General features: G+C 35.5%; 1 protein-coding gene across 3 annotated transcripts in view; it reads right to left on the bottom strand.

Moving 5' to 3' along the window:
- The window catches only part of LOC125257606 (rab GTPase-activating protein 1), a 106,804-nt gene that overhangs the window by 77,539 nt on the left and 11,929 nt on the right, over window positions 1-17,336 (bottom strand). The window contains exons 2-3 of one of the 3 annotated variants that reach the window (XM_048174100.1): window positions 7,717-7,922; window positions 3,365-3,394 (exon numbers count right to left, since the gene is read on the bottom strand). In XM_048174100.1, coding sequence (XP_048030057.1) covers window positions 3,365-3,394; window positions 7,717-7,866 — 180 coding nt within the window. In that variant the 5' untranslated portion in view covers window positions 7,867-7,922. Of the gene's footprint in view, window positions 1-2,229; window positions 2,384-3,364; window positions 3,395-7,716; window positions 7,923-17,336 lie in introns of those variants that run through there. The other 2 variants (XM_048174109.1, XM_048174119.1) reach the window with 2 other exon arrangements.

Genomic DNA, 17,336 nt, shown 5'->3' with positions numbered 1-17,336 from the left:
TGTCTGTGGAATTAATTGTAATTGATTTTTCAATTTCGATTTTGGCTTCCAACGATTATAAAAACAAGATAATCTTCGTAAAACAATTATTGTGCAGCATTCCGTCCAGCTCACCTTCCTTTCCTTCACAACAGTGCGCTTTCATTCCTCCCCAAGCCAAACTTAACATCTAAATCAGCCGAATAAGTGAGTGTTGTAAAATGCAATCTCCTGTTGCTAAACTGCAGGACGCGCTTGGTATTAAAGCGCATTAAGCCGTGAAAGAGATACTGTTCCTTAGGCCACTTTCTGTGCACGTGCTCAGAGATGGTGCAGAACGAGCATAAGTATTCTGTGGGCTTCAGATACACGCCTTAACGGTCAAATATCCAACACAAATATGTCAAAATGCTGTATTAGTAAGTATCCTCGTAAACACGGTTGGTTATGTCTTAAGTGAATGTAAACAGTTGAGAAAGAAAATGCGTGTGGAACAGTATAAAGTGACAGCAGCCTAATAAATCCACTGCAGTCATTACTGTTAAAGCTGCTGTCCGCGTTTTTTGGCCCTCTAGCGGTTAATAAACAGAACTGCACGCGTCTTGCGGAGGAACATTCTAGCCGGAGCTACTGTGATACTCTGCGGCGAGTCCTACCAGTCCGGTCTAAAATAGTCCGAATATAAACACTTATTATAAGTGTACCATAACGATTCAGGATAAGACAAAAACACGGTTTGGAAAATGGATTCATGTTGTATATTGTCATTATATAATTTTTGTACATTTTTAACACAAAAAAGTTGCGGACTGCAGCTTTAATCAAACAACAAAAGACAAAGATAAAATCACTCACTGCTCTTGAATGAATAACTTCTGTAGTTTTACTAAGGATTAGACTATATTTAATGTATACTGCAGTGTAATTTTACATTTGATTACTTGATTCAATTTCTGTTGTATTAAAGCGGAACTCAGTAAGATTTGCGAAGCTCCCCCTACAGGTTCCTTCAGTGAATCACACTGTCGTAAATACTCCAAGCGCAGCTCTGGACTACAACGACTACAACGCTCACCAGCGCAGTAGTTTTGCAAATACAGTACAAGAAATCTCAATGGAGGTGGGTAATTTTCGAAATTGTCTTATAAAGTCATAATATATACATTGTTTTTGAACAATGCGTAAAGCATTTTGTCACTCTCGCGTGAACGTGAACATGAGGCGAGATTGTGTCGGGTCGGCGTATCTCAACTTGCAAGTGCTGTTTTCTGGCGTAGACGTGCCAGAGGGGGTTAGTGCACGCCTCAAACACACCACTATAAGTCAATTAACCATCGTAAGGACTTAGAAAACTATTTATGAAGGTAAAAAAGTTACTTAGTTCTGCTTTAAGCTATCTGAATACCACTGCCAGTTTTGCTTGTAATTAGTTTCTTTGTTCTCATTGTATTGCTGTTTATTTGTCTTCTGTTACTGATTTGAGGAGTTTTTACTTATGTTTATTAACCTAGTATCAGTTTTTGCTGAAGTATCAATAATTGTGAAATTTCATTTTTTTTTTCATTTTTCATTTCATTGTGACATTTAAAATTACTCATATCATGAAACAAGACTTTGATCACAATCACCCACCAGTAATCATATTAAATAAGCGTGATTTCAATATTGACCAAAATAACCTTTATAATGATTTTTGCCATAATCGAGCAGCCCTGCATCTGATCTGACCTGAGATGTTTCTAAGATGCATTTTTAAAGGTGAATTACTTAGTTTGAAAAACAGCAAGTATCAAGGACCAAAGTCGACAGTCTAAATGTGTAGTTTTAAGACATATACTCACAGTAAAGTTCTTTTTCGTTCTTCACTTAGGGGTAAAAAGAAGTTTGAAATACCGGAGCAGCGATATATTGTTAGCAAACATCCTGATGCCACCCACATTTAGATGAATATGTAAATAAGTGCTCCCAGCTTTCATTTCAATAGCAAAAACACAACAAAAATGACAGCGGTGAGAAAACAACAGTTAAAAAAGCATCTGATCATATGTGGACATGTTTTCACTCGCTCTTCAGTTCAGCCCTCCATTAAAGTCATGTCACGCTTATTTATTTAGCACTTTATACAATAGACTGCTTTAAAGCAAGCAGCTTTAAAGTATTAAACATGAAAATGCAGTGTCTGTGTCACTTTTAATTAGAAGTGTGATTTCTTCTATAAAGCAGTGTGCTCATGTTTTAGTCGCATCTGACCTCGACGGACTGAACAGAAGAAATGAACTGGAGAAGATTTCCACATCAATGAAGGCGGAGACTCAGAACCACACCCTCCTACACATCACGGACCAGTGGTAGTTTGAAGGCGTTTACCACTCAGAGCAAACTTTTCCAGAAAGTTTTGGCAAGCCGTTTCTGACTCCAGGAGAAAAAAAACAAACAAAAAAAACAAAAAAACAAAACAACAACAACTTTGTTTTGGCCTGATTTTGTTTGAAATTACGTCACATCTGTTCATTCCTCAATTTTGCTTGAAGTATATTGGGTCCTTTAGGGGCTTTTCTAAAGCAAACATTGATGCATGGTTAATTGCAATTAATTCTTTGCCATATTCAATCAAAATGTGTAATTGATTGACAGCCCTATATTATATATATATATATATATATATATATATATATATATATATATATATATATATATATATATATATATATATATATATATATATATAAAAACACAAAAATTTGTGCTCATATTTGACATTGGATTTAAAATCAATATGATCAGTGCAAGTTTTATTTGGTTTCACTTCAGGAAGTTTGTAATTCAGCAGATCGTAACTTATATATAATTATTGTTATTGTGATTAGCTGAAGAGACAGAGGTTCATTACATTACATTGATTTGTGTTCATTACAGCCAAGACAACAGCGACAAAAAAAAGAAAGATCCCTGAACATGTAAGAATTGCATGTGTCAATGCCAGGAAATTCAGTGAGAACAGAAGTTTAAGCAGGTGACCTCCATGAAAAAATTTCTGCCAAATGCATTCAGTTTTCTTTAAAATACAAAAAGTGTAACAAAAGAGATTTAGCATACAAGCCAGAGGTATCTAGCATGGACTGTACACTGTTGGGACTAAAATGGTGACTGGACTAAGAGGCCTGGAATGAAGTAAACAGTGAAAGCACCAGACACAAAACATAAGCCTATAAACTTTCAACTGAGCACTGCACAATCACAATGTCATAGGCCCGCTTATATCCCCAACACAGCTGCTGTACAGGCCAGTGAAGCTGCCAATCAAACTGATCAGCCAATCAGAAACAAAGCACAAAGACACAGTATCACCACAGAGGAAGTGAGAGAGGAAAAGATATAAACTGACCTTAAAGCTGACCCCTTCCTCAGAAATCACCTGTGTAACAAACAAAGTGTTTAAGAGATGCGAGACGCCTACAGAGGTGAGAGAATGGTGATGAATGGGTTAACTGAGATAGAACGTTCTCTACATCATGACCGACAGACTATAAAAGAATATGACAACCAGCAAAAGCATCTTCACTTTTACCTGCCACAGTAGAATAGGAACCTTGCTACATAAAATGTGATGATGCCCTCTTGTGGCAACAGCAAGTGTTTTGGCCAAATTATTAACCAGCTATTATTTACTCACCCTCATGTTATTCCAAACAAATATGACTTTTCTTTCTACCAAGGAACACATACACACAAACACAAAAAATAATATTATTATTATTATTATTTCTTGGCAAAAACTAAAATAAAGTTAACAGGTTTGGAACATGACAGTGAGTAAATGTGATCATTTTGGGTGAACTATTCCTTTAATACCGAATCTGACAAATGAAAACAAGAATCATAGGAAAAAAGCATTTGAAAGTTGGCTGGTCCATAGCCATGATCAAATGAAAATATGAATGAGCAGTCTTGAAATGAACATATTCATTAAAGCTGAAAGCAAAAGAGTGATGATACAATAAACATACAAGCATTTTGACCGCAAGATCTGAAAAGAGGGAAGGCTGGCGTGGCGTAGTTGAAATCTCCATGAATTCTGGTCCATGAATGAATGAGACCGGTATGGATGCATCATCCTATCGTGGGCCACCATGATACTATGGAATTATAGAATTGAACATTTGTACATATGGCTGAAAGCACATGAGTAGAAAGTGGGACGTGGCTAAAGAACACACTGTAGTGCCGTCACATCAAATCAAAGGATTCGGAGTTTGGAAAAAATCAAAAGTGATACGAACTGGACATAAATCTCGGCAACATTCATGTGGTGTGGCGTAATGTGAGGAATGGACAAGTCAGGGCACAGGCTAAACAGAAAAACAAAACATGGAATGAGGGTGACAAGATAAAGTATGCAGTCTGCCTGTCCTCTTGACAGTGACTGTCAGAATGGATGTGAACATTTAAAATCTCATTAGCACCTCTGAACAGCCTAGCCAGGTGGTGCAAACTGTACTTGCTTATTACCTTATTGGGGTGATTCTTCAATCAGGGGAACTTTTCTGTCCCCTCAGAGGATTTTAAAAAATTCGTATATGTTAAGTGTTTTTTATTGTCAGTTTAAATTACTATTTTCTCATTTTGTGTCAAAGTGTTAAATTTCGTATAATTTCTCTTTTTAATGATCACCCTCCATCAAGATTTTAGTTTGATAAAGTGTTGTCAAACCCTATGTTACAATTTTCCAAAGAACTTAAAAAAAAAAAAAAAAAAAAAAAACGAAACTATCAATTCATTTACTATTTTCGTGAACAATCCCCAAAAGGGTCATTCCATGTCAACTCAACCAGAGGTCCCGAACTAAAAATTGATTTTTATCATCACCTTTTTTTTCTGGTGAAAGAAATACATAAATGAAGAAGAAAGCCAAATTATTACATGTCATGAATGTATATTTACCGAGTAATCGACTATTTTGTAGAGGGCGGTCAAAATGACAATTTTCTCCTGAGATTTGGAGCCAAATTACTGGGGGTCAAAATGACTTCAGAAAGAAGGCAGATTCATTATTTTTACACTGAGATTTCTTATCAAACTTTTCTTTTGGTATCTTCATTTTAAAAGGCCCTATATGGTTCATTCCCATAGACATATAGGTCTTAATGCGGCTCCATGAGTGAATTGGTCAATTGTACACATTTTTAGTGGTAGAAAATCAAATGTGGGTCACTTTGCAAACAGCTGATACTTTTTCCTTTTAAAGAGAAATATCTGAACAACAAATAATGTTGAAACTAGTAATATATTTAATTTTTTTTCTATCAACACAATTGCATAGAACATACCTGTCTGAGTGCCATAAATATAATTTTTCCAAAGTTTGCATGCCTAACTCAAAAAGTATTAAAGATATCTTACAGTGCTTCCCACAGGTTTGAAATATACTTGCGGTGGTAGCTGGGTGAAAAATCATCCCATTACCCACGGCACAAAAATGGTCTACTACATGTGACAAACAAATAATGTGTGATTTTTAACAGTATTTTTATTTATTGAAATTAATTTGAATTACATAGCATACTATTACATTTAATTAATATTATGCATTATTATGCATTGTAAATTATGCACAATCACAGCATTTAAATGGTTCTCCTTTTCCTATGTTCTCCTTGCTGTCATATAGTGTCTCTCTCAGTGAATGGGACACAGTAGTACTAGTAAAAGTTATAAAATGAATAGTATGTGTCAAATAATGTTCTTACTCTTTTCTTCCTGTGGGGGAGACTACAATCATTTTTACTATGAATTAAATGGAAATCAAATTAAATACAATTTATTGTGTAACCAAAATACCAATAATGCCCAAAAGAAAAAGAAAAAAAACGTAGCGTGTGACATTTAATTATAAACAAGCCCGAAATACACCGGGACTCTTATTTTGAAATGTCTGTACTATTGCAGGCTGATCCTTCAGATTTTTACAACCGTATAAAACATTTTATATAAAGGTCATAATTGAGACATTGTAATAATTCATCAACTCGAGTTCATTAGCAGTCGCTTGGCATAAATCTGTGCTTTTCATTGATTGAGAATCACTTTGAAGCAGTCTGAAGCGCGAGCTTGTAGAATGCGCAACAGCGCCCCCTTGTGACTTCACAAAATGCAGCGCCTGTGGGAATGTCAGCGGGAGTAAACAGTTCTGACGCACACATAACGAGCAGGTACGAAATGACTAGTTAATCGATCGCGGATGGTTTCATTATCTTGGGCGGATATAAAAGTATAACAGGATAAAAATAATAAAAGCAAATGTGTCTCCAAATATACTTGGGCGGCCGTCATTATACCTGGGCGGCCCGCCCAAGTAAAGTCTATGTGTCTGAATTTTACCCATTTTCAAAAACCCTTTTACCCATTGGTCAAAAACCAAATGTGAGTATATTTTCAAACAGCTGTACTTATTGTGTTTAAAGAGGAATATCTGAAGTATGAATATTCTCTTTATCAAAATAATTGCATGCAACATATCTCTTAGTGCCAAAATATATTTTTTCTGAAGTTTACATGTCTGTAACTCAGTAAGTGTTAATATAATTTTTCTTTTGGTATCTTCAAAAAGCTGACGCTGTATGTCCTATGCCTTCCCTATTCTACTTACGGAACGAACGCTGTGCCAGTTCCATTTTTTCCGTAAGTAGAATAGGGAAGGTGTAGGACATACAGCGTAAGCTTTTTGAAGAATACAAAAGTGCTGTTTTGGCGGAAGCACTCGTAAGGTGATCATTTGTTTATATAAAGCATATACAGTTGTATTTTTTTTTTTTTTTTTAAATGACCGATCGTTGAATGTTTTCATCAAAAACCTTGGATAACATGGGGGTGAGTAAATTATCAGGAAAATTTTATTTGAAAATGAACTAATCCTTTAAGATCTCTATATCTCTGCAGGCATGAAACTTGGGGCAAAAAAAAAAAAAAACACAAGAAGTGATTTTTCCCATTTTTGAACTGTTACCGTTGCCATAACACGCCACAAAGATTGCTAAAGTAAACCGATTTCTGTGTAAAAATAAAATAATGATGCTGCCATCTTTCTAAAGTCATTTTGACCCCCTGTAATTTGGCTCCAAATCTCAGGTGAAAATTGTCATTTTGACCCCTCTAGAAAATAGTGGATTACTCAGTAAATATACATCCATGACATTTAATAGTTTAGCTTTCATCACAATTTAATATATTTGGTTATGATGGAAATGAAAAATGACAGGGGATTTCTGGCAGAGTAACACTTGTTTGAAGATCAGAAATGTCATCAATTAAAAACAAATTACATCAGGATTTGAGAATAACTTTATTAGGTGTCAAATAATATATTTAGTTAGTATTTGAGAATTTTAATTCAATGGAAATTTAGTTTTTATTTTATTTTGTTTTTTAAATTAAATTAAAGTAAATTTACTGCTAACTATCCTGTTGTGTTAGCAAATCCAAGGTGTATCTCACTTTTTTCCAAAAACATCACACACAACAGGAAAAAAATAAATAAAAAATAAACTAAAATTCCCTTGAAGGTTGATCAAGGCAATGATCAGATCTCTTTATTCTAAGACATGTGATAAATGAATATTAAACTTATTTTGAAGAAGTTTTTAAAATTGCAAATAATCAAAAGTGCCCTTAACTGAAGAATCACACATCAATAGCTCCCAAAGCAGAAGATATCCCTGTCCATTTTCTGTCTACTCTTACCTTCAGTCCTGTCTTTTCATCATCGCTACCATTATTAGTGGAAGGGGTCTCATCCCCCAGGCGGGACACCAGGACAAAGTCCTCACTGTTGAGGGTGGACACAGAGTCGGAGGACACGCTAATTTTCCCCACCGAGGCCTTGTCATCCATGACTGTTAAATCAAGCCAGACGCGCTCATGAATGGTGGTTTAATGAGCAAAATTACCTGGAAAACAAAGAGATGAAAAAACAATGAGGAAAGGAAAAAAAACATGAGAGGAGCTTGAACGCCCATGCTTAATTTGAAGGCATCCTTTGTCAACTTCAAATAAAGTTCGTGGTTCTTCACGCTTCACGGTTTCAATCATCTCAAACTGTTCTACAAATGGTAGCATTCACATGCAAAGCTATTTATGGACACATGGTGTCTGCAGAGCAAAATAAATCGCAAAACCTTGACAAAAACGCTGGCTAAAGAGGCAGAGATGTGTGTGAGGAGAACATTGTGTAAAATGATAAAGAAATGGCAGATAAAGTTTGGTAAATGGAAATAGGTACTCATAATTTGGGGATACATCAAGAGTCTAAAGCGAACATTTGCCAAACCAACCAGCAAGAAAATAAAATCACGTGTTAACTTTACTAAAAACTACAGGGTTATACCTGAGTGTTAAGTCAAACTTGTGATATGTATTATACAAAAAAATTTAAATTTTGCATTATTTTCATGACAATTATTTCCCCCATTATTATTACAATAAATGTATGGTGGGTGGTTACAGTGGGTAGGGACAATGTGTAGAGACCAATCGGACACAGTTTTACAGCTGGAGCATGCTTGGATTGGATCAATCGATCAGATTGACAATAGCTCTTGATTTACAATGCACCATAGAATAGGAGCGAGCTGAAACAGCATTGGAAGATCACTCATCAACCAGGATCTTATTACTTATTACTGGTTTACACGAGTAGTTCTTATGTTCAGTAAAATCACTTGAGGGTTTGGAGGGTTTTTATAACCTTGGTTAATCATGTTTCGAAATAAATGTCTAGCCTACCTAATGCATGGCTTGAATACATTAACACATGTAACTACCGTGTGCTCACTTCATTTTTCGACCGGCTATAAATCTGAACCATCATATCTAGTTAAAGGAACTATGAAAACGTTCATCCGGTGCAAAAGTTTTATTTTGGCTGATCTCTATTCTGGACTTGCACAAAAAAAACAAAAAAAACTGCACTGCAATAATTTCCCAAAATGTCATTTGTATGGAAATATTCTGAAGTCAGTAAACTGGACGTTAACAAAGGACAGAGACGGATGCAAAGAAGAGAACTCAGATGCGCCAGCAGAGCATGCTCACTGTTCGCGATGCTCAAAATATAGTAAGAAAAAATATCAATAATGGAATGCATCTCTGAAGGGAACTGGCTGTCTTTAGAAAAATGTCAATGGCATTTTCTTTTCCCTTTTACCTCAGAATAAAGTAGTGTTTACAAGCGCAGTGCTGCTTTGTGTTCTGTGGTAGTCAAAGAAACCGCTGCATAAGTGCCACCTACTGTCAGAGAGTGAATCTGCATTTTTATTCAGTCCATCTGCTGTTTTTGTTTTGTGCAGATGTGTCTTATGTAGCATAATTTCACAAATCTAAAGTCAGCCCATTCTGTTTTTGCTTTAATCTAATTCAAATCAAAAAACAACTGGCCAAGCAACATGTGTGTAGCATCTTTGTTTGGATCATGATTAAAATGCAGTGGTTGCTTCTAATTTCAAATGGCTACAGGTATATATTTTTTGTTTAAGGTCAGTTTGCCTGTTATAGAGCAAATAAACAAATAAATTTGCTAAAAGAAACAAAACTGGTATTGGAATTGGCCAATTTACTACCTATAACTATTGGTGGAAATACCTGGATTTTGGAGTTTGGGTGTTTGGGGGTCTTTTGGGGGGGGGACTAAATTAGCTCCTACTTCAAACTTTATGCTACGGAGTTGTTGACGCTGTTGAATGGCTTTTAAATGACGTTGCTGTCTGGCAGCTTAAGTCGCTTCATAGTTCCTACCTGACAGTGTGAATGCAACCAGGAAAATAGCCCTTGGGGAACAATTAGTTCTCGAGAGACCGCCCTGATGGTTAGTCGCTATAACTGAGTTTCTTTAACGGTGTGAAAGCCCCTATAGTCAATCGGCTTTAGTTGTGTCACAGCTATGAAATAAGATTTGATACACTAGTGCTAATCAGAAGTAGGTGATATTAGTGGCATTATCTCATTGAAGGTGCCCTAGATTATGTTTTTAAAAGATGTAATATAAGTCTAAGGTGTCCCCTGAATGTGTCTGTGAAGTTGCAGCTCAAAATACCCCATAGATTTTTTTTAATTAATTTTTTTAACTGCCTATTTTGGGGCATCATTATAAACGCGCCGATTTTATGCTGCGGCCCCTTTAAATCCCGTGCTCTCCGCCCACAGAGCTCGCGCTTGCCTTAATCAGTGCCTTAAAGTTTACACAGCTAATAAATGGATCTTTACAAAGTGTTCATCATGCATGCGGCATGCATGCGTCGGATTATGTGAGTATTGTATACTGTTATATTGTTTACTTCTGATTCTGAATGAATTTGAGGCTGTGCTCCGTGGCTAACGGCTAATGCTACACTGTTGGAGAGATTTATAAAGAATGAAGTTGTGTTTATGCATTATACAGACTGCAAGTGTTTAAAAATGAAAATAGCGACGGCTCTCTTGTCTCCGTGAATACAGTAATAACCGATGGTAACTTTAACCACATTTAACAGTACATTAGCAACATGCTAACGAAACATTTAGAAAGACAGTTTACAAATATCACTAAAAATATCATGTTATCATGGATCATGTAAGTTATTATTGCTCCATCTGCCATTTTTCGCTATTGTTCTTGCTTGCTTACCTAGTCTGATGATTTGGTTGTGCACATCCAGACGTTAATACTGGCTGCCCTTGTCTAATGCCTTTTATAATGTTAATGACTGTTACGTAACAGTCGGTGTTAGGTTGAGATTCGCCTGTTCTTCGGAGGTCTTTTAAACAAATGAGATTTATATAAGAAGGAGGAAACAATGGAGTTTGAGACTCACTGTATGTCATTTCCATGTACTGAACTCTTGTTATTTAACTATGCCAAGATAAATTCAATTTTTCATTCGAGGGCACCTTTAACATGAGCCATTAATATTTTGATCTGTTTTCCTAAAAAATAAAGAATTTGAAAAAAGATTATAAATAAAAAAGATTTGGGTATTTTAGGGTCTTTTAATTAGTTGCTTATTAGCATGCATTTGACTAGAATATTGGCTGTTTATTAGTACTTATTAAGCACATATTAATGCCTTATTCTGCATGACCACATTCTATATTCTTAATCCTACCCAATACCTAAACTTAACATCTAGCTTACTAATTATTAATAAGCGATAAATTAGGAGTTTATTGAGGAAAAAGTTGGAGTTAATAGTGAATATGTGTTCCCTATACTGAAATGTTACCAGAATTTTAAATGTGTATATCTGCTAAAAGTTTATTTAGACAATGTTCAGAGTGTTAGGATGGAAATTAGGGTGGCTCTGTTCTACAGCAGCCAACTGTACATGAAATGCAAAAAAATCCACGTTATCTCCACGGCAACAGTCAAATGACAAACAAAGTTGATGCAGCTGTGGATTGTAAACTGTGACACCGCCTGACGCCAAGTGCTGTTTACCTTACCATGCATATGACTGGGTACAAAACTTCAGTTGAAACAAACGCAAGATCTCAGAGTGACATTATCGTTATGCAAACTCTTTTTATTTCCAAAGAAATAGCAGCAAACTTTACAGTTCAACTGCAACAGAAGAGAAAGCTGATGAAAGAACAACAGTTGTGTTTATGAGAGCTGTACCTGTGTGTATCTGGACAAGCTGAGAGGGTTTGGCAGAGGGTCAATGCTGAACTATATTTGGATATGGGAGGGAAATAATGGGACTGTACAGGTCCAGACATGAAAGCACTAACAAAAGCAGCAGCGCTATTTCACTCTATACAGATTCTTCTGTAGGACCCTGGAGGAAGTGTCGAAGAATGAGCAGAACCTCTGAGTGATTTACACAGACACACGTACAATGTGCTCCAATGTGTTACAATCCCAGAAGTCCTGCACAAAGGGGATGTCGATACAATAAATTCAAGTCACAACAGTGAGTTACAGGCCTGTGACAAGTGTTTCAAGATCTGCAGATAACAGCCAGTTCTCATGAAGACATTCAAAGAGGCCGTCTCAGAGAATTTACAGTTAGCAATATTTCAGCAGACCAATGCAAAAAAAACAAAACAAACAATGCTCATATTGTTCCATAAAGTAAAGTTGCAATTAAAAAAAAAAAAAAATGCCAGGCTTAGGGTTTATACTTCTTACTGTTCAGAGTTACACTACCATTCAAAAGTTTGGGGTAAGTGAGATTTTTTTAATGTATTTGAGAAGTCTTTTATGTTCAAAAGTACAACTATTGAAATTTGAAATAGAAATTTGAAATAGAAATCTTTTGTAACATCATTAAAATATTTAATGTCACATTTGATCAATTTAATTCATCCTTGCTGAATAAAAATATTTCTTTCAAAAACAAAATCTGACTGACCCCAAACAGTGTATATTCAGAGCTAATTATTAACAATAATTTAGGGCTGTCGACATTAACGTGTTAACACAAATGCGTTTAATTTAAAATCCATAAGGCATTAAAATGATTTAATGCAAATAAGTTACTGGAGAACGTGAAATTACATCATTAACGTAATGTCACACAGTTGATCTTGGGAGTTGGGAATTTAATCACACTGAATAAGCATCTACAATGGTGCAAGAATCTGTAACCCTGATAGGTGGAAATTTCTATTCTAACTATTTAACCTGATTTCGCAATCAGATCATTTTAATCCACTGAACTCCAGGAAAATTTTCATTCCAATGTTCCAGTATTGAATTCATTTAAAAAAAAAATCATTCCAAAACAGTGCTAATTTAACGAAAACCAATATTACATCATTTATTTATTTATTTTAAATAAGTGCTTTGATGTGCATAAATTTTGAATTATGGAATCCTTATATCATTTGGTTATTTTGTGTACTTTTGAAGCCTCCAACTGTCCTTTTTTGGAAAGACACCTAAAATTTACCTTGAAAAAAGCTTGTAGAAAATACAGTTTTGTGAGAATCACCCTTCAATCTTATGGTTTACTTGCTGGATACAACAAATGATGACAAAATGAATGTGTTAAACAAGACAAATGGTATATGCTTAATTTCACAGTAAGAGTGTGATTAATAAATTTTAATCTATTTATAGCCATACTATAATTATATAACAATAACGTAATAATGAACACACTTTTACAACACTTTTACTGTAACCTTACTGTAACACTTTAACAGTCCTTGATTGAACAAATACACAAATTGCAAGCATAGAAAAATACAATCTAAAAAAAGTTACAAATAAAGTAAGGTCTAACAGAAATGTAATAAAACACTTTAACACTCCTTGATTGAACAAAATGTTCTTATTATGAACAAAAAAAAAAAAAAAAAAAAAAAAAAAAAAAATATATATATATATATATATATATATATATATATATATATATATATATATATATATATATATATATATATTAGCCTAGTTTAACATTAATTTATAAATATACTATTATTCAGGATTAATTCATTTTTGTTTATAAACCATTAATGTTAATCTATTAATGTTTAAATGTTAACAAATGTCAAAAATGAGCAAAACCTAGATTACTAGGCCTATTTCATGTGAGCTTTTGCATTAATGCTGTAAAAAAAAAATAATAATAAATATTGGCTGATACTGTTAATTATGCAATCCATTGTTAGTCATGGATGTGGAAAAATACTAAAGGCATCCGTTCTTTGGAGCCAGGGAACTTGGGCACACCTGTTTTGACAGTTATAGGAAACTAAAGAGATCCACCCATTTTACTTAACCCAAGACAAAGAAATGTTCTAAAAAAGTCACTTCAAATATAACCAGAATGCCAGGGAAACACTGGCATTTTGTAATTCTTGCCCAGTCTGGAAAAGTTAAACTGAAACAACTTGTGCTTAGCTTTGACTTGCTCGAACATTACAAAACAGACTGACTCAACATGCATTTGCATGTCACAGATGTTTGTTTTCATTGTTGTATAATTGGCTCTGTTGATCACTGGTCAATACCAACTTATGCAAACTGAAACAAAACTGAAAACCTGTTCAGTACCAGCTGAAATCACAGAGGGCAACTAGTAGCGCAACAGATCACAGAACACTCATGGTTCGGACTCTTATTGAGTCATGGATTGGATCATTTTTCTGATCAGCAAAAAATAAAAATTAAAACAAATTAAAAAATTGGGCAAATGAATTTTTGCATTCCATTTATTACTTAAAGCACCATTTAAGTATTTGCATACCACAGCAAAAACTACTAGCCTATATATCTTGATGTAGCTATTTTTATTTTATTATTGTTATTAAAAATAAGAACAAAGAAACAAATTACAAACAGTAGGACAAATACAATAGAGCAAAGATACAAATTAAATAAACTGTGCATTTTTCAGCATTCTTACAGTAGATTTATTTAACATGTAGAAAGAAATACAACAGAAATTGAATAATCAGTAACTAAAATAGTGCATAGTCTCCAGTGAATTAATCAAATATGAACTGATTCTTATTAAAGATACAAGTGATTCACTCAAGAGCAGTGAGTGATTTTTCTCTGTCTTTTGTTGTTTAACATTAATAAGACAGACAGCAGTTTATTATGCTGCGGTCCCTTTAAGACCAAATGCACTGATCCAAAATACTGACACACATCCAGTTTTCACCCAACTGTTAATTTAAAATATAACCGACTAAGTTTACGTAAATACTTCACAGGACGGGCATTTTTGACAATAAGACGCAAAAGAGAATTGAATTCACGATCGCATGCTGTCTCAGAGAGGTGTGTCAGTCGGCACGAGCACCAACCGCATGGAGTTCTTTTCCACAGCTTATTATTGCACTTAAAGGGTTAGTTCACCCAAAAATTTAAATAATGTCATTTATTACTCACCCTCATGTCGTTCCACACCCGTAAGACCTTCATTAATCTTCGGAACGCAAATTAAGATAGTTTTGTTGAAATCCGATGGCTCAGTGAGGCCTGCATAGCCAGCAATGACATTTCCTCTCTCAAGATCCATAAATGTACTAAAAACATATTTAAATCAGTTCATGTGAGTACAGTGGTTCAATATTAATATTATAAAGTGATGAGAATATTTTTGGTGCACCAAAAAAAAACAAAATAACGACTTATATAGTGATGGCCGATTTCAAAACACTTTCCCACAAAAAACAATTTTGTGTCTCATTTGATTGGGTGAACCAGCCATCAATCTGACTGGGCCAGTGCCCTTGTGTAGCCTTACCACTGTTTCAAGCATGTTACTGGTGTGGTCACCATACACTTTCATTTAATGCAAAAGAGCAGCTTGGACTCTCTGTTAAAAAACTGCTTTTGTGTTGAGTAAATGATGAGGGTGAATATATGAGTATTTTTATTTTTAGGTGAACCATCTCTTTTACACAAAATGTAGCAGGAGAGACGTGTTGATTCACAGGTCAGTGGGTTCAGCCTGCAGGGATACTGTAAAAGAGGACACTGAATGGCAGGTTGTTCCTTTGTGAATGAGCTTTGGTTTTCCTGACTGGGCACATTGTGCTCTGTCCTAATGGAGACCAGGCTCAGTGCTACACCCTGGGGAGCAATGACCAGAAACCAGCAGTACACAAGACTCAAAGAGCTCCTACAAAGAGCTGTGTGGATTGGGCTACTGGTTAAGATAGAAGAGTGGCTCTTTACACAGACTAACAGTCAAGACGACTGACTTCATAGCCTTGTTCGCTGATATCTGCATGGATTCGTGTGGAAGAGACAGACAGACAGACAGGATGCTCCTTCACACTGATGCTCTGTTCTCGTGCCATTATAATGGATGCCTTGTAGGTCTTTCCCTTCTCTCTCTCTCTCTCTCTCTCTCTCTCTCTTTGCCTCAGGACACAACAGCCAAACAAGGAGTGAAACACAACATGATGTTTTAAACTCTGTTGGGCCAAAACAATGAGGAAAAAGACAAGGTGGAGAGAGAAAGAGAAGCAAATTGAGGAAGAGAAAGACAGAGACAGGAGCACTGAGGAACTGAGAGAGAGACAGACAGAGGTAGAGAGAGAGACAGGCAGACTGAGGTGGACTGAGACAGGGTGAGAAAAAGGTATACTGTGACAGAGACAGGCAGAATGAGGCAGAGAGAGAGAGACAGGCATACAGAGGCAGAAAGAGAGACAGACAGAGTGAGGCAGAGAGAAAGACAGGCAGAGTGAGGCAGAGAGACAGGTGAGACTGAGGGAGAGAGAGAGAGACAGACAGAGTGAGGCAGAGAGTAGTCTCAGCCTCAGACGTCACGTCCACGGACTGTTGGCTGAATGTCTGATGCATATGGCACACTTATCTGGAAACACTTCAGGAGTTTTAAAGTCGTCATCTGGTTGGTTGAATTCTACAGGATGTCCAGGAGATGTGTGTGTCGCATTCTTTAACGGTCCGTCTAAAAACAAATGCTGTGGCACCAAACCAGCTCAAGGAAGAAAGCCATCGTGTTTACAACTGTGACGTACGAGCGCTTACCAGCTAAATGCTGGATTTTCAAAAGTATGTGAAGTTCGCGGCTCCATTGTTGCAGTAAACTTGCACAATGTTCTCGGATGAATAATTTATTAGATGCACGTCAGTTTGTTATTGTACGGACATCGGTTTTACATTTTCATGCCCCTAAACATGACGCTGAACAAAACGAACTGTGAATGGTTGCATTACAAGTAGGGTTGCAAAATTCTGGGAATTTTCAAAGCTTGAAACTTTCCATGGGAATTAACGGGAATATATGGGAATTAATGGGAATAAACAGGGAATCTGCAAAATTACAGGTTAGCCTATGACAGGGTACTTAAATGTAGTTGAAAAGAACATCTTGCAGCATAATTTTGGTTAAAACAACCATATTTAATGCAATTTTAGTTGAATTTTTACCCTGACATTCACACAGCACACTACTTACTGCAGGGCTATTGAGACCACACCCCCGGCATGCACCGTGCAATCCTCCAGTCCATAACATGCACATTTGATCAAAAATACAGAAAAAACTGTAATATTGTGAAACATAACTACAATTTAAAATAATGGTATAATAATTGATATACATAAAAATATAATTTATTTCTGTGAATTTTCAGCATCATTTCTCCAGTCTTCAGTGTCACATGATCCTTTAGAAATCATTCTAACATGCTAATTTGATACTCTGTTATCAATGTTGGAAACAGTTGTGCTGCTTAATTCTTTTATAACCTGTGATACCTTTTTTTAGGATTCTTTGATGAATAAAAATGTAAAGAACAGCATTTATTTAAAATAGAAATCTTTTGTAACAATATACACTACCGTTCAAAATTTGGGGGTCAGTAATTTTTTTTCTTTCTTTTTTTGAAATAAATTA

This window comes from Megalobrama amblycephala, linkage group LG2 (genome assembly GCF_018812025.1).
Source record: "Megalobrama amblycephala isolate DHTTF-2021 linkage group LG2, ASM1881202v1, whole genome shotgun sequence".
Taxonomy (NCBI): Eukaryota; Metazoa; Chordata; class Actinopteri; order Cypriniformes; family Xenocyprididae; genus Megalobrama; species Megalobrama amblycephala.
Note: the sequence above shows the minus strand (reverse complement) of the source record. Positions and strands in the feature narration are given on the sequence as shown.